Source organism: Homalodisca vitripennis, chromosome 4 (assembly GCF_021130785.1).
Source record: "Homalodisca vitripennis isolate AUS2020 chromosome 4, UT_GWSS_2.1, whole genome shotgun sequence".
Classification (NCBI taxonomy): domain Eukaryota; kingdom Metazoa; phylum Arthropoda; class Insecta; order Hemiptera; family Cicadellidae; genus Homalodisca; species Homalodisca vitripennis.
Window position 1 is genome coordinate 16,040,483 of NC_060210.1, and position 19,556 is coordinate 16,060,038.

At 31.1% G+C, this 19,556-nt stretch overlaps 1 protein-coding gene across 2 annotated transcripts in view; it reads left to right on the forward strand.

Annotated features, from left to right (window-relative positions):
* The first annotated feature begins 200 nt into the window (after positions 1-200).
* Positions 201-19,556, forward strand: part of LOC124358994 (uncharacterized transmembrane protein DDB_G0289901-like) — a 60,492-nt gene continuing 41,136 nt past the window's right edge. For both annotated transcript variants that reach the window (XM_046811294.1, XM_046811295.1), the window contains exon 1: positions 201-296. In XM_046811294.1, coding sequence (XP_046667250.1) covers positions 279-296 — 18 coding nt within the window. In that variant the 5' untranslated portion in view covers positions 201-278. The remainder of the gene's footprint in view (positions 297-19,556) is intronic.

Consider the following 19,556-nt stretch of genomic DNA (forward strand, 5'->3'; position numbering starts at 1 on the left):
TATCACAATGATCCTGTCCATTTTCGAAACGTTTACACATTGAATGGTTAACACTAATATTTGTATTACTACTTATATGAGGTCTTATGAAGACCTAGGCCGTGTAGCGAGCGATTATCCTGCACAAACTGCGGAGCGGCGGGTTTCCTGCGAACTCCTCGGCCGGCGAAGGTCACGGACCTTATAAAAGAGGTGAGAGAGACACGCGCACAGTCTGTGAACCGTGGTGCGCGCCGGGAGAGTGTTCTGTAGCCTGCCATCGTCCGTGGCTGTGGATAATGGACTTCATCCCTCAGGTAGGCCCTTAGTGGACAACCGTTATTATTTTATTCATCAATTAATTTTAGTATTGTAAGTCGAATATATTTTCAAAAAAGCTCTCCGGTACCCTGAATATAACTCGGCATAAATATTGTGCAGTGGTGTTTAAACCAAAATTAGACTACAAGTTAGTAAACATAGAAACTTTAGAAACTTGCAGGCAGTGCATGGGTTACCACAACACACAATGAGCCGACTACTTAACTTACATCTATACTAATTAAACACATACCCAAACACATACACTATGTACATACACATGCACAGGCAACTCAGCGGTCAACCAGATTTTATTAAAAACTAGGATGCATATAATGTTAAATATTTATTATTGTTGCTGATGTTTAATAGTTCATTGTTATATAATTGTTGTTAATGTTTAGAGATTTATTGCTTATATTTAACTTTTTATAGAATGCCGCTTGTTGATGGACGATATTTTATATATTTTATTTATTGTTATCCAGTTATATAATTTACTATCTATTTATGCTCTGGATAATTATGTATTATCCTCATAATGTTATATAAAATGCCAATATTTAAAAATCTGGAGTTATGGAAGCACCACAGCCGCACAAAGAGCAACATAACATTTTTTGTAAAATCATAAACTAAACTGAGCAAAACTAACAATTGACTTGGTGGGGCCATAATTCTGTAAAATCATGTGTTAAAAAAATTCTAAAAATAGTTAAATTTCAGGTTTCCAAAACCTATTTGGTTGATTCACATGTTGAGGATCCATCTCTTCAATGTTTTTTATATGGAGAATACACCCTGGCCACCTAATAGGCTTTTATGTCACAAATATTTTAAATATATTATTCTCCATAGGTTTGAGACTCTAAAATTGTAAATAAGAAATGTATAAGAATCATCAATTGATTAGCATGAATAATTAATTATTTAATGCGAACTAAAAAAGGTAAATTAAAATCAAAATCGTTAAATACTTAGTTTATAATTTGATTTAGTACTATGGATTAAATCAACCACAATTGTAACAATTATAAAATAGCTGACTACTTTAAACAATTAGAAAGTGAAACGATGCATTAATACATTCACATCGACTACCGTCATCTAATAGCCAAATCAAGTTGTAATAGATTTAAGTTGTTATTTGTGTAACAGTACTTTACAGATAGTTATTCATGGACAATTAAGATACCAACGGACTGATAAAGGTACTCGTCCCCACTCACAGGTCATATAGTTTTAGTGGGGACTTTGCACTGTACTGATATATTTTGTGAACTGATTGTAACTTATAAATATGTGAATACATTTAATTTAATTCAATTCAGAGTTTGAGTTCTGTTTCATTTTATTCAGTGACTAGCAATTACCCGCGGGTTTTGCATGCAATTTCCTGTATGATCACTTCAGTTTCAAGTGAGTTATATTTCCCATGCTAATGTAGACTTTGCGTAGTTTACAAACCTAGAAAATGTATACAACAGATCAGATGGGTTTTATAACAGTCTTTGAATTTGTAGTAAAAGTTAGATAGTAATTTCGTCTTTTATATATAATAATTTATATTTGCTAAAAAGGGTGAAGTCAAACGTACATTAACAATAACACAATTTACGTTTTTTTTTTAACTGAAAAATATTTTAGAACATTTAGAGCTGAAATTGGTTTATTAGTTTAAAAGCACAATCCAGCGAAATTTCATCTAGTGTAATTTTTGCAGACTGCTTGAAAGGGAGTCTTCGTAGTCAAATTATGACCATATTATGTATTAGAACATTTTATAACATAGACGAGTACTTACCTAATCACTGAATTCAAAAAACCTGGTAGAGACTAATGGTTATTCTTTAGAGAATTTACACTTTATATGTAAACAAATTGAACGTAGTAGTTTAATTACTTAAACATGTGCTGTCATAAAACAATGTTTACACATCACAGTTGATTACATTTGACACTTTCCAATTATTATTTCACAACTTTAGATATCAAGATGGGATTTTTGCTACTTTAAAGAACAGTGAAGCGTGGTCCAGAGGGACTTTCAAAATTATAATAGGCCTATATTCATTCCAGAAACCATTCCAGAAGGATGTCCATATAAAATTTCAACACCACCAGTTGAATAGATAACACGTGAAAAACATTTTCAAATTTATAAAATTATTAGGATGTTCTGAAAATGGCTTTTGAGAACCCTAAATGTAACCACGTTTTCATACACTCGGTTTTGTTTTGATTTTAACATTACTTACTTATAGTTATAAACAGTAGACATAAGGTCTTGTTGGTGTTATTATATGAAAATTGATGTCAGCTATCAGAATAAAAAAAGTTTTGAGTTTTTAATCAACATAGACATATACTCTGTATATACTTCCTTTTAAGAAATACAATAAACTATATTCTGCTGTAACGAATGACGATAACACATGGGGGTGGTGACTTCTGAGGTCGTAGTAATAAATACTCGAATTGCGAAGTTTACTTATAAGTTCAATTTAATTAATGAAACTTACAAGCACCACTTTTAGTTGGTAAATGAAATGTACACCTTGCCACGTTGCTGCCAATTAGAGTACAAGAACTAAAAATGTATATCTGATAGGTGGGCCTAAAATATCCAATGTTCTATGGAATTATGCCTTCGATTATTTTATGAAAAAAAAAAACCAACTAATAATAGTATTCTCATAGTTTCATTTTATTATTTATTTATTCTCTCTTTTTTTTAATTATAACCAACTACAAAGTCTTATGTTAAAAACATTACAAATATACACATATATATAATTTTGTATAAGAAGATAATACTTTGGAAAAGACCTATTTAGTTTAAGAAGAAATGCTTTGTATTTTTATTTTTTATTTAGTTTGTTTTCTTTTTTAGTTATATTAGATGCATGGTGTTATTTGGACGCTGCGGAGAGCTCTTAGCTCTTAGTTCTTAGTTTTTAAAGTAGAACTGGACTCAAATTTGTTAATTTCTTTTTAAATAGATGTATATTTTTTTCATGCTGGTCGCTTACTTGATACTGACCAGCATTATTTCCTGGGTTATAAAAGTGTTACTTTAAAAATTATTTTATTGATGGAAATAAATCATTTATTCATTTATTCATTATTCACTTTATAAAACTTAAGATTTTACTTCCCTTTGCAATATGTAGACTCACAACCCGGGTGTCGGCGTCTTGGCACGAGACATTGAAGCTGTAGTCTAAGAAGGGTTATTTCTAGTCGGTAATTACTAGAAGAGGAGTAGAAGTTATGAAAGTGTTAGCCATCTACTCAAATAATTCGTGAGCATCGCCTAAAAGAATTCGCGACGGTATTAGCCATTTAATAATACGAAAAAAACGTATTTTCACGACATAGCGTGCTCGTCAGAAGGACGACGCCACAACTTGTATCCATTTCAATCAAGCAAATAAAAGATCTTCAAGGGTAAATTACTTTATTATTTACAACTTTACTTTACGTTACATTCATTTTTATATGTTTGGCATCAAAGGGCTAATTTAATAATACGAAAATATAAATTTTACGGACATAGCGCGCGAGGTGAAATCGGTCACGTAGTTGGGCTGCTACGAAGGGTTACAATAAAATATTCATACGCGTGCCAATTAGGTAGTTAGTCCGTCGATAATTTAGTTCCGGAACATTGGATAAAAAATAATATTAATTTGTACTGGCTAACTAGGTTGGGAAATGTTGCATTATATAAAATGGAACTAACTAACGATACACTGCAAATTAAAACAGTTAATGTAATAAATTACAGAAAGGCTAGAAGTAAAGGTAGCGAAGATCTTAGAGGAGATTGGATGGAAATCTCTGTAATTAATTAAGGAATCATTTACGGATCTTATTAATAAGGGAGCAATAAAAATAGATGGTGTTCTCATATTAAAACAGAAGTTAGCTTCCAGAATATAAAAAAGTAATTGAATTTTTAATCAGCATTCGGATATCCTCTATATAGTTCCTTTTAAGAAATAAAATATAACTATATTCTATAAATTAAAACAGTTGACGTGATAAATTATACAAAGGCTAGAAGTAAAGATAGCGAAGGTATAGGAGCAGATAGGATGGAGGTCTCTGTAATTAATTAAGGGTACATTAAGGGATCCCAATGAGTAATTGTGGAGATTACAGGGGCTCTGTTAGGTCAGGGTATTTTACACCGCTGGCACACAATAGAAGCTGCATTCATTGCATTCACTCTTACACTCACTGCGTTCAACGCATTGTTCTCCAGTTACTCTTGATGAAGTAGGAAGCCCTTTAAATGTACTTTTCATTCATGAAAAGAAATATTCTCATTGTTTAAAGACTTAATTATCATCTAAAATATAGCAATATACAAAAGAAATTAGTGTTCTTTGTTAAAATGTTACTCTGCACCCTACAAATGCATAACGATGGATGTTTAGGATAATTGCAATGTGTTAAATATACCATACAATGTGCTTGTTTAATTTATATAGTATAAATTTACAAATACTTTTGTTACTGTCCATACAGAATGCACTTGTTTGGATGTTTATAAGGGAGAAAGTATACAAGTTATTAAATAGAACTCGTAAAATGCTACACCATACTAATTCCAATGATAATATGAGGTTAAATACAATTTTAAGTATGTGGCATGTAAAATGTTCTGTAACTGTCGTAAAAAACTTGACAAACAGTTTTTCACTTTGTTAATTAATATTCCTGTAGGCAAATATAGAACTTTGTACATTTCTTTCCTAATTTAGGAAATTTTTATGGACTATTTCTAAATTTCAATGGTTTTAACCTGCAACAGTTTTAGGAAGCTATTTAAAAAGTAAAGGTAAGTGGTTATAAAAATGACCTACCTCCTGAAATAAAATAAAAAATATATAATGTATGAAATGATACTATAATTGACATATCATATTTTTAAAGAGGAGTGTTAATTTGTACCGTTCGAAATAGCAAGTTGGAAAATAACACAGGTAAATAATTCTAACAATTTTACGAGAGTTATAAGGATTGATATATATTGGATAGGAGTAAATGAATCCTTATACTCTACTTATTTAAGTTATAAAGTGTAATAAAAATAAAGTTAATTATTATTTCGAAAGGTTAAGATTGATCCTAGACTTTGCATTACAGTTTGGAAAAATTAAATGGTTTTATCTTAAAACAAAGTATGATAAAAGATGCTTTCTGATAAAAGTAAAATACAGGGCTTTTCATCTAAATGATTAAGAATACAATAAACTATAACTCTCTTTATTTGTCACTTTACCTTTATAATTATTTCTAGAATTTTTATAAACCTCATCTTTCATATAATAAAAAATCCAAGAATGTTTTGCTTGAAAGTTGTATTGCTCGAAATCTGTAGTGACACAAAATCTAAACTACCTGAAACATTGACAGTGCCTAAGTATTTAAAGAAGCATGTATTCAATAACTGTGCTTACTACTTTTGCTATTGATTAAATGTTACATGACGTAGCTATGGTGAGTAAGTTATTCATAATGAATGTTGACTCCTGGAGTCAAATCAAATCAAATTTCTTTATTGCCAAGACATGGTTAACATGTATAGCATGCGTCAAATGACGTTATTGTAACTAAAATTTTTCCATCCGTTCCACATCAAATCCTCAATGAAACATACAATTTCACCTTCATTTATTTCCTTTTATTCGCCAATCATCCCACCACCAGCGACGGGGCGACATACCTATTGGCTGGTCTCCCAGTTTTTTGCCAAATACTCGTCGACCTTATAAAATGCCTGTGTCGCTAAAAAGCGTTTTAGACGAATTTTGAACGCCTTGGGCGTTGGGGCATTTTTTATTCGGTGTGGCAGCTTGTTGATGAAATGAACTCCTGCTTGTGATGGCAGGCGTTCATAAATCACCGTTCTGTGTTGGCCAATTCGGTAGTTTCCCCTGGCTCTGGTCTCATATGAATGTATGTCTTGGCCACTTGTCTTGACGCATTTTGACATACAATACTGTGTTGTTTCGAAAATGTAGAGACTCGGCAGGGTCAACAGCTGCAAACTTTTGAAAGATTCTCTGCATGACTCTCTGAATTTCAAATGTGCGATTATTCGAATCGCTTGCTTTTGCAATCTGAAGACCCCCATCAACTGATTGTTTGCACAAGCACCCCACAATGCCACTCCGTAGGTAAGGTGGGGGTAAATCAAGCCATAATACGCCGTCATCAGTACCTGAGTGGGGCAATATTTGGCTAGAGTGTGGAGTCCACGTCCGTCCTAAGAGATCCGAAAGGTAAGTCGGTGATGGTTATTAAAAACGAACTCTGGATTGTTTTGTCATCATATACACATATACCATAAAAGAGGTCTATCTGGTTTCTCAGCAGCAACCCAGTGTAAACCAGATTGTCTCATCAGGTGCACTACGATGTTAGTTTACGATGCCAAAGCACCGCGGAGCAAACGAGTTCTCTACGCATAGTGTAGCTATGGTGTGTATAGTTTTTCAATAGGAATGTACATTTAGCTCTATTTCAAATTCCGCTCAGTGCAGGGTACGACCTCTGACACTTTGGCAGATTAGACTTTTGGAATCCGGAGTCCACGTCTGGATGTAGAGATCTAAAAAAGTCGGTGACGAAAACATTAAAAAAGAACTGTTCGTATAGTTTCACGTCTAGTGAGTCTATCGCATTGTTAGATTTCTGAACTGAGTGGAAGTTGAAATGACGCTATACTCAAGAATTTTTACTAAATTTTTGATACTATTCAAGAGTTTTAAAATAACCGTGGTCCAGTAAGAATTCAAAATTTTTATAAATTAGGATAAAACAACCATATTTTTGTATTAATAATATCTATACTATACTGCAAATACCGCGAAAGGCACGGAATAATTGGATTTTCATTTCGGCAAATACGGCAGTCATCCTTGCATAATTACTGTTACGTATAATAATATAGAAGTGTAGATATACAGTATAATTTAGTAGTACTGTTATCAAGATATACGATACACATATAAAAAATTTGAAAATAATCCTTTGACTTAATTTTATTTATAGAATTAAATGTTTATTAACATTCATAAGAAGATTTTCTTTTAAATATGAAAACTATTTAGTAGTAAAATTTGAGTAAGATATTTATATAAATTTATTAATAGAAATTCCTAATTAGTTCAATATTGCTATGTAAAAGAATGATACAGATTTTTGTTTCAATGTAACAGCATGAAATATACTGAGGAGGATAACCGTGAAGAAGAAACTAAGAAGGCGATAAAGAAATAACTAGTTAAAATTAATTACTCCGCTTCGTTAAATGGTTTCTGGAACGGTACAGAGTTTAAATCTATTTAATTAAAGGCAATTAAGGGAAGATTCAAATGAGTTTGTCTCGGCGGCATTAGCATTTAAGTGTTTATTTAAAACTTAAGACCAAAGTCGTTTTCTAGTTTACCGAGGCAATTGTTTTATTTAAGCAAAGCTAAAAGTTGGTTAAAGTTTGAAATTGCTTCGTTTACTATTGAAGAGATTCCTAGTAAAGATAAGTTTTATTCTCCTATGTTCTACTTTTATAAGATTTGCAGTAACGTTTATAAAAAGTGTTTCCTTCTAAACGCCAATAGTGTAGTGTAGCGGGTACAACGGTTATCGCGAGATAAACAGATCAAGCAACGTCGAGCGTTTCTGCCCTTTGGATGGGTGCCGCTGGTGATCCTGTCCTTGCAAGCAGCCCGCCTGCACGGCCATCGGTGATGGTTCGGAAGTCATTTAGCCCTTGATCCACATGTTAGGTGTTATACAGGGCCTCTTAGCCCTAACTTCGCCTGATAAAATAATACATTTTTACTTTAGTTTATTTTTGCTTTACTTTTGGATTAATTTGTAATAATTCATAATACAAAGTTACTATTGCAGCCGTCTCATATTACCTTTAGTGCCTATTGTATGGACATAAAATCAAAATGTAACTGATACATAAAAAGCACAAAAATATACTTAGAAAAATAGTTGCATCTTCGTCACCTCGTAGCTAGCATTTCATCTTGGGAACTAAAATCTTAAAAGCGTATGTGGAAAAATATATCTCCGCAATTCCTTGTAGGCTATCTGGCCTGGTAGCCTTTTTGGCTTGGTATACATTTTTGGTTCGCTAACTCGTACCATTCATAGTCATGACAGTCACACTTCACACCTCTATCGTTCCCCACGACTCCCTCATGATCAGTAACTGAAGAAGCAAGGATATTATTTATATCATGGAAGATTAAGAAAGGAAGGCTCCATGTAAAATATGCATTGTTTTTATGTTCGTATGGTATTTATTTTGTTATTACTATTAATTTATTGTTATTGTTTTTAGATCTCTTTATTGCTTGTAATCACTTTATATAACGCTTCTTACTGTTAATACTTATTTTATTTTTGTCTTTTTTAATATATTAATTATTTTTTACTTAATCGCTGTTATATTTATTGATTCATATCTATTTATGCTTGCTTGCACTGCTCATTAGTTCCAAATTGTTCATTTGTTATTTATTTATGTTTCATTGTTCATAAATTATTTATCATTGTTATCTATATAAAGGTTAAAAATATTTTTTTTCTCTTTCGTTTGTTGATATTCTAGGTTTGGTTTTGTTTTTCTACATAGTTGATCATTGTTAGCTCTTTCATATTTTATTGCCTTGTTGTCTGTTAGTCATCATGTTATTTATCATAGTTTATTATTGTTACCTCTTATTGTTTGCTAATTCATCTGGTCTTTTGCATCTTACATATATTAATTCATCTTAGTCAGGTTGTTTTGTATCCATTATCATACTACTCTGTTTAAATTACTGTATTGTGTTGCAGCTTATCTTTATTAGCCTTTGTAACTTTTTACAATATTTTGTCAAAATGGGTTGTCCGTAAATAAATAAATATCACTAATATATATTCCACCGGGGAAAAACTGTATGATAAATACTTTCCACAATACTGTATTCAAAGAACTGATCGCAAAATACACATGCTTGTTATGAAATACGGTTCTAAATGTGGGACAACCAAAATGTACCAGAGAATCTGATTGATCACCTTCCCAATTGAAATTATGCTTTAATTCAACTGCGTCGTGAATCCATCATAAAATTACATTCCTGATCCCATCGAACGTCCAGTAAACATGCCACGGTGTAACGTTATTTTGATATCATCGCTTATTGTCTGGACGTTACGAGTCTATCACTTGACAGGATGGAGAAACTTTATTCGTGAAGAGTTTGTTTGTCTACACGGTATCTCGAGAAAGAAATGATCTACAGAGTTGAAAATTTGCACAAAGCTTAATTTTTAGACAAGCAACATCGAGGACAATAATGGTTTGTTCACTCGCTGAACGTTGGTGAAAATATTTACATTTCTCTTATGGGTTTACGCTGGCAATAAAAAATCCGCATAGTAAATAATGTTGAAAGTACTGCATGGTGAAAATTGAACTTTATTGGTTCTTGATTTACCTTGGCAATATATTACTCTTATTAGTGTTATTTACAGTCAAAACAATATTAAAGGAAAAACACGTGTTTTTTGGGTTCTGGAAATTGTTGGTTAAAATATACACACGCGATTGCAATGTGTGATGCGTAACAGTATGTTATTATTTTTTTAATGCCATTAAACTAGTACAGGTGATATTAATCAAATAGTTTAAATATTTTTTTAAGTTGCAATCTTGTAGGTCAATTGTTAGTTCGAATTCCCATGAAAGGAGAAATTATTTTAGAAACAAACTAGAATTTTAAAATGTAACATAGTAACAAATGTAACGTTACACAATGTATTAAGCTATAAAATTGAAAATTCATAGTACAGAACAAATACTTTTTCTAAGCAAACTGGCATTTTAACATGTAATATAGTAACAAATGTAACGTTACACAATGAATTAAGCTATAAAATTTAAAAATTCATAGTACAGAACAAATACTTTTTCAAAGCGAACTGGCATTTTAACATGTAATATAGTAACAAATGTAACGTTACACAATGAATTAAGCTATAAAATTGAAAAATTCATAGTACAGAACAAATACTTTTTCTAAGCAAACTGGCATTTTAACATGTAATATAGTAACAAATTGCAACGTTACACCAATGAATTAAGCTATAAAATTAAAATACATAGTGCAGAACAAATACTTTTCTAAGCAAACTGGCATTTTTAACATGTAATAATAGTAACAAATGCAACGTTACACAATGAATTAAGCTATAAAATTGAAAATTTAATAGTACAGAACAAATACTTTTTCTAAGCAAACTGGCATTTTAACATGTAATATAGTAAACAAAATAATGTAACGTTACACAATGAATTAAGCTATAAAATTCAAAATTAATAGTACAGAACAAATACTTTTTCTAAGCAAACAGGCATTTTAACATGTAATATAGTAACAAATGTAACGTTTACACAATGAATTAAGCTATGAAATTTAAAATTCATAGTACAGAACAAAATACTTTTTTCTAAGCGAACTGGTATTTTTAACATAAGTAATATAGTAACAAATGTAACGTTACACAAATGAATTAAGGTATAAAATTGAAAATTCATAGTACAGAACAAATACTTTTTCTAAGCGGACTGGCATTTTAACATGTAATATAGTAACAAATGTAACGTTACACAATGAATTAAGCTATAAAATTGAAAATTCATAGTACAGAACAAATACTTTTTCTAAGCGGACTGGCATTTTAACATGTAATATAGTAACAAATGTAACGTTACACAATAAATTAAGCTATAAAATTGAAAATTCATAGTACAGAACAAATACTTTTTCTAAGCGGACTGGCATTTTAACATGTAATATAGTAACAAATGTAACGTTTACACAATGAATTAAGCTATAAAATTTAAAATTCATAGTACAGAACAAGTACTTTTTCTAAGCAAACTGGCATTTTAACATGTAATATAGTAACAAATGTAACGTTACACAATGAATTAAGCTATAAAATTTAAAATACATAGTGCAGAACAAATACTTTTTCTAAGCGGACTGGCATTTTAACATGTAATATAGTAACAAATGTAACGTTACACAATGAATTAAGCTATAAAATTGAAAATTCATAGTTACAGAACAAGTACTTTTTCTAAGCAAACTGGCATTTTAACATGTAATATAGTAACAAATGTAAACGTTACACAATGAATTAGAAGCTATAAAATTTAAAATTCATAGTACAGAACATATACTTTTTCTAAGCAAACTGGCATTTTAACATGTAATATAGTAAGAAATGCAACGTTACACAATGAATTAAGCTATACAATTTAAAATTCATAGTACAGAACAAATACTTTTTTTTTCTAAGCAAACTGGCATTTTAACACGTAATATAGTAACAAATGTAACGTTTACACAATGAATTAAGCTATAAAAATTTAAAATACATAGTGCAGAACAAATACTTTTTCTAAGCAAACTGGCATTTTAACATGTAATATAGTAACAAATGCAACGTTACACAATTGAATTAAGCTATAAAATTGAAAATTAATAGTACAGAACAAATACTTTTTCTAAGCAAACTGGCATTTTAACATGTAATATAGTAACAAATGCAACGTTTACACAATGAATTAAGCTATAAAATGGAAAAATTCATAGTACAGAACAAAATCCTTTTTCTAAGCGAACTGGCATTTTTAACATGTAATATAGTAACAAATGTAACGTTACACAATGAATTAAGCTATAAAAATTGAAAATTCATAGTACAGAACAAATACTTTTTCTAAGCGAACTGGCATTTTAACATGTAATATAGTAACAAAATAATGTAACGTTACACAATGAATTAAGCTATAAAATTCAAAATTCATAGTACAGAACAAATACTTTTTTCTAAGCAAACTGGCATTTTAACATGTAATATAAGTAACAAATGTAACGTTACACAATGAATTAAGCTATGAAATTTAAAATTCATAGTACAGAACAAATACTTTTTCTAAGCGAAAGACTGGTATTTTTAACATTGTAATATAGTAACAAATGTAACGTTACACAATGAATTAAGCTATAAAATTGAAAATTCATAGTACAGAACAAATACTTTTTCTAAGCGGACTGGCATTTTAACATGTAATATAGTAACAAATGTAACGTTACACAATGAATTAAGCTATAAAATTGAAAATTCATAGTACAGAACAAATACTTTTTCTAAGCGGACTGGCATTTTAACATGTAATATAGTAACAAATGTAACGTTACACAATGAATTAAGCTATAAAATTGAAAATTCATAGTACAGAACAAATACTTTTTCTAAGCGAACTGGCATTTTAACATGTAATATAGTAACAAATGTAACGTTACACAATGAATTAAGCTATAAAATTGAAAATTCATAGTACAGAACAAATACTTTTTCTAAGCAAACTGGCATTTTAACATGTAATATAGTAACAAATGTAACGTTACACAATGAATTAAGCTATAAAATTTAAAATTCATAGTACAGAACAAATACTTTTTCTAAGCAAACTGGCATTTTAACATGTAATATAGTAACAAATGTAACGTTACACAATGAATTAAGCTATAAAATTGAAAATTCATAGTACAGAACAAATACTTTTTCTAAGCAAACTGGCATTTTAACATGTAATATAGTAACAAATGTAACGTTACACAATGAATTAAGCTATAAAATTTAAAATTCATAGTACAGAACATATACTTTTTCTAAGCAAACTGGCATTTTAACATGTAATATAGTAAGAAATGCAACGTTACACAATGAATTAAGCTATACAATTTAAAATTCATAGTAGAGAACAAATACTTTTTCTAAGCAAACTGGCATTTTAACACGTAATATAGTAACAAATGTAACGTTACACAATGAATTAAGCTATAAAATTTAAAATACATAGTGCAGAACAAATACTTTTTCTAAGCAAACTGGCATTTTAACATGTAATATAGTAACAAATGCAACGTTACACAATGAATTAAGCTATAAAATTGAAAATTCATAGTACAGAACAAATACTTTTTCTAAGCAAACTGGCATTTTAACATGTAATATAGTAACAAATGTAACGTTACACAATGAAATAAGCTATAAAATTGAAAATTCATAGTACAGAACAAATACTTTTTCTAAGCGGACTGGCATTTTAACATGTAATATAGTAACAAAATAATGTAACGTTACACAATGAATTAAGCTATAAAATTGAAAATTCATAGTACAGAACAAATACTTTTTCTAAGCGAACTGGCATTTTAACATGTAATATAGTAACAAAATAATGTAACGTTACACAATGAATTAAGCTATAAAATTGAAAATTCATATTACAGAATAGATAAGTTTCTAGGCAAACTGGCATTCAAATGTAGCATGTTACGTAACACTAGAGGGGATGTACTCATACTTTGCAATTGTTACGTAGCGGTGTTTCTCGTGCTGAACTTTTTCAAAAAAATAAATCTTTATACTTAAATAATAAAACTAAAATAATTTTATGCTACCTGGGTTGATATTATTGAATTGTTTCTAGTAAGTTTATAAGCTAAAACCTACAAATGAGAAAAGTTTTAGAGGTAGACATGGAGAAACAACAATTGCCTGAACAATGAAAATGTTACATTTCATTTGAGGTTTTTTAGCCTCGAAATTTGATAGATTACTTTCAATAAAAATGTTACCAATCAATTCGTAGTCACTAACGGTAACTAGACATTATGGGTTCGACGTAGATTACAGTTTTTTTGTAACAAACCGCCGTTCATAAAACACAGATTCTCCATCTTTAATTAATACAAAAATTAATTAAATTAAATGAATTAGTTTTCTTGTTAATTAAGAAAAAACAAATAATTGACTACGGATATTTGAAAAATGTATTTTTTCAGTTTTAACCCTCAGCACCTCATTAATCAGATTGTAGTTGTATTTTCTGGAGCACTAACCTTTTGTGGGACCAAATATTGGAAATCGGGATTACACGTGTAATAAACTTTATATCATCAACTATAAAAAAAAACTTTATAATAATAGATTCAGTATAAAGAAGTAGTTCAAGTTCATTTGTCACAATATTATACTTACATCTGAAAAAATAAGTACATATATTATTTACAGATGGTGGTCGAAAAAATGAGCTGTACAAAATAAATTTGTTATGCCTAACAATGATTGGTGGTTAAGTGGTGTCGATATCTGAAGAAATGTAGAATTATTCTCCCCCCCCCCAAATCATGTATATTTAAATAAAATAACGGAACACATAACAATATTTCTAACTAGCCTACCTTTTATATAACTAACCTTAATATATCTAAGATTTCTTGTATAAAACTGTACGCTATAAAAAAATTAAGAAACCTATCGTTGGTTAAACATAGGATTAAAAATCGTAAACAGTTTCAAAATACGATAAGATTATCGCTGTGAATACGTAAGGAACTTATCTATTTTCAGATTACATTAAATAAACAAAGGTTCAATGTTTATTTAGAATGATATACATTATAAACTGACCACTGCAAAATTGGGAAGGTGAGTTACATAATTTGTTCCACTGATGACCGGAAAATCATTCACTTGAGTTTCTACGAGTGCCATCTCTTCTAAAGAGTCTGCAGGTCGGTTCCGTCCTCTGACTCTAGAGGTCCTGACCATGGAGATCCGCTATTGTCTTGGCGAACAATTAGACAGTCTGATTTGCAGATCCTGGATGCTTCTGACGAGTGCCTTGGCCTGGTTGAAGTCATTGCCAGTAAGTGCGGAATAGAGGTTTACGATCTGTGTGCAGAAGAATGAGATGTCATTTATTATAATCCAGGTTTATTTACACGTCACAACACAATGTATATCTCAATAAAGATTCATTACAACAAATAATTATTATAATTGATAATCTAACCTAATGGTTCTAGACAATTATTTCAATGATGGGAACATCTTCGTCAAGACTATAGTAAGCCCTCCCTTAGACGCTTCTTGAAGATATTATCATTAGGAGATTTCTTAATATCTTTCGGCATTGATTTAAATGTTTTGGGATCGTAGAAGCATAGTGACATGTATATCTAGTGAATAATGTTTCTGCACTGATTCGAATTTGTTTTTGGGTATTTTAACTTTACATTATTGTGTAAGAAAACGATTTTGGTGCCTCATCGCAAATATAAGGATGAGATAAAAAAAGTAATGACACGCTACCGAGCGAAATCGCTCTCTGGACCCTATGTCCCTACTGCTGAGGGCCCAGAAAATCCTAAGAGCACTTTTGCAGAACCAGGCTGTTAAAGCCATATTGTTAGGAAAAATATCACAATATTAACCGTAAATGATAAAAAAATTTGAAAGTATGTAAGAAATTAAGAGAAAGAATACTACAAATTTATCTAAGTCAAAATCGGACAGACATTGCAGAGCAAATATTAAACTTTTTACTTAATTAATAAATGTGAATTTTATATCCCAAATCTTGATCTATGAGAATAAATAATAACATTTCAGGAGGTGGTCTAATTTTCATCAATGGCTTCATCAAAAGATGATCTCTGTTTTGAAAAATAAATTATTCATCTGAAAATGATTGCTTTTTTAAGTGTACGCAGGAATATTTAAGGCCCAATCTCGTTACATTTATTTACTACTTTATAATTCAGAAAAAAGCAAATAGTTGTTGGGGTATTTAGCTTACCCATGACTGTGAGTCATATTTCTATAGGCTGTATGAAAATTGGAGGGAACCAAGAATTATATCACTAAAGTACTAAGTAATCATTCTCACCTTTTGATGATATTATGTTTTCTAAGAGATTATAGCAATAAAGATTATATGTGTATTTAGGAATGACATGAGTATACCATACTCTATGGCGGTACTGAGAAGATATATGATTAGTTATTTAAAAATCTCTATAGCAATTATTGGAAAAAGGCTCAGTGCCATTGTCATTATTGGCGTAATGACGGAAATAATACAAGGGAAACACATACAATCTATTTAACAGACTGTGTTACTTTGCATGTTTATTCCAACATAGAATCTTATTGAAATTGATAAAAGATACATTACCAGTATTCATTCCCTAGAAAAACATAATTGCAACATGTTTGTAGTGAATGCCGGATCATTATCATACACGGTAAGATTAGACCATTGGAAAATCACATAAAAGACTTCTTCAGTGTACGGTAACAAATTCTTAGGATTTCTATCTATTTCTATCTTTCTATTTATGACAGGTGCGTTCATAGAAAAGTTTCTTTCATGAAGAGATACACGTGATATTTAGTTTTACCACATATTATGCACGGATAGCTAAGACGTAACCAGCTAGGGGTCCAAGGGGTTCGGACCCCCAAATTTAAAATTTTTTCAATTACTCTTTTTAGTAAAATATTATTATTATTTAAATAATTCAGTAATACTGCCGTTTACTGATGAAAGATCCTTCTTAAAATAGAAACGGGTCAAGAACTTGTTAAGGAACAAAAGGGGGCCTTACTTTCTGTCCACTATGGAAAAATGGACGTCTTGACCCCTCCCCTATTTCTCACGGCACATTAACTAGTATCATCTATCATACCAGCTAAATATAGTGTTTTTTTAATTGTACCAGCTAAGTATGCTGTTTGTTGAATTGTGAGGCTGCGCTCCATGGTGTCGGTAAATTTTCATTTGACATTGAGGTGGTACTACCACTTCACAGTTTGGTTGTTCAAAAAATGGTTGTCTTGACCCCTCCCCTAAAACTTTTTCTGGTACATTTTTTTAATACACTATGGAATTCACCTGATTTAAGGCTATGATTCTACAATGGAAATAACGTGGTCCAATGTAAACTAATTTTTTTTCTGGGTATGTTTGTGTGTATGTATGAGTTTAAGCAGGTATTATGAGACTGAATATGTAATTACTTTTGTATATACTTATATATTATAAAAAAAACAGAATTTGTATTGGTTGTGTTCATATTGACTTTGTTTAGGAATTAATGATATTGATTTAAATTTATAACCAAAACATTTATCATACTGATATTGTAGTTTTTGTTTTTAAGTGTTAATCCAGATTGTGGAGTTAAACGCAAATTTAGACGCCTAGGATGATAGACAGAATTATTTTAGTGACTGCACTCAAAAAGTATTGTATTTATTTTGTATTAATTAATATAAAAAATTACCAATAAAATGGGTATACTTATGTTTTTTATGAAGAAATAAATCATTATTCTCATCTAAAAGAAATGTGCCAAAAAAGATTTTTAAAGTTAAAATCCAAACTGTGAAGTGGTAGTACCACCTCAATGTCAAATGAAAATTTACCGACACCATGGAGCGCAGCCTCACAATTCAACAAACAGCATACTTAGCTGGTACAATTAAAAAAACACTATATTTAGCTGGTATGATAGATGATACTAGTTAATGTGCCGTGAGAAATATCTTGGAGTGAACTCAAGTGCAGAGAGAAAGTAACAAATTGGTCTCGACAGACGACACTACCGAATCTGTTAACTGTAGCCAATTCCTCGTAAATGTACTGCGTGATTGCCTTGCCGGCGCTATCGTTTAGCAGGAGTCGGTAGACTGATGGCCGACATTTATCCGGGCGCCGCGTGTCATTTCTTCCACCACTTCTCTGGGCCATCCGGCTCTGTGCCAACCGATTTACATCCTAGTACACGGAACCACATCTATTGTTTGTCGGTGATCCATCTATTCCTGGCCTTGCCCGCTTCCACTTCCCCTGATATGTTATCATCCCAGATTTATTGACTTGTCACCGCTATTGTTTAGCAGGAGTCGGTAGACTGATGGCCGACATCTATCCAGGTGCGCCGCATGTTATTTCTTCCACCACCACTTCTGGGCCATCCGGCTCTGTGCCAACCGATTTACATCCCAGTGCAAGGAACCACATCTATTGTTTGTCGGTGATCCATCTGTCCCCGGCCTTTACCGCGTCCACTCGCCCAAATCTGTTATCATCCCAAATTTATTGTCCGGGTGCCATTACTCCTTCGGATAAATTATGCTCCTCCACGCCTACTGGCAAACAAAAAGGATTGGATGTTAAAGAGCTACTTTTCATTTTTGGTTCCGTTCTTTATTACCTCCATTGTTACAACTCTATAACGAATATTTTGTTATTTTCTTCTCTTAATGGCTGAGAAAATAGTATTGTATTGAAATAGTGAAAATATTACAGCGATATTTTATACATAAATAAATAAAAATTTCTATGAAAAAAGGTTTAAACCTAAATTCTAATAACTCGTGATTAACCTCCCCGAAACTAAACTTCTTGCCTTCTTGTCTCGATCTCAACTCTCAGTTTTTAGTAATTGGATTAGTAGTGGTGCCTTCAAAATCCTTTGCCGGACAAAGTATCACATGGACAGTTGTAAATACCCAAAGTCAATTTATTCGTCAATAAAAACCTCATTTCTTTTCTGAAGCATAATACAGTCTACATTACTACTGATGTGATACGAGCAACTGTCAATCTTACCGGTTCTCTTCTGGAAGGTATCGATCACAGATTTCGGTGGTCTATTCTACGACACGGTTTTCAGATTGCATAAAGCTTGGGGTTGTTGTAAAGGCACAAAATATTGCACAGTAACCTTAAAACTTACGTGTGTTTTATTTTCGGATGTTCAATTCAAACAAAAAATTAAAATTGTTTAAAAAGATCAGTTAAAAATAAAATGTTCGTTATTACTAAGACTGAACGTTAAATGATTTTATTTTAAGTAGTGTAATTTTATATATTTTTTAGCGTAAGGTTGTACAAATCTCTAAAAATGTATTTTAGTATTCATCTTTACCTCTTGAAGCTACTACAGTATTGTTCAAATGTCTGAATAATGAATAACGTTCTACTTTACGTAAGAAATTCTTTTGAGATGATGTCAAAGCACAATCAAATAATAAACTTTTGATAGATAGTCTTTGTTATTATTATTACAAATACTAGTCAAGAAATCACACATTTACATTTTTAATCCAATTTGTAGTTAAAAAATGTAGACTTTTATAGCACGCAAAATATTGTTGTAGCTCAAAATAGGGTGTGTTCCTTGGTAACGTTCAAATATTTACTGTGCAACTTAAAAGCTTACCTAAGGTATTATGATCACACCGTTGTAATTTCATACATCAGGTACGTAATCCCATAACTTGTTCGAGTAACAGTAACATAG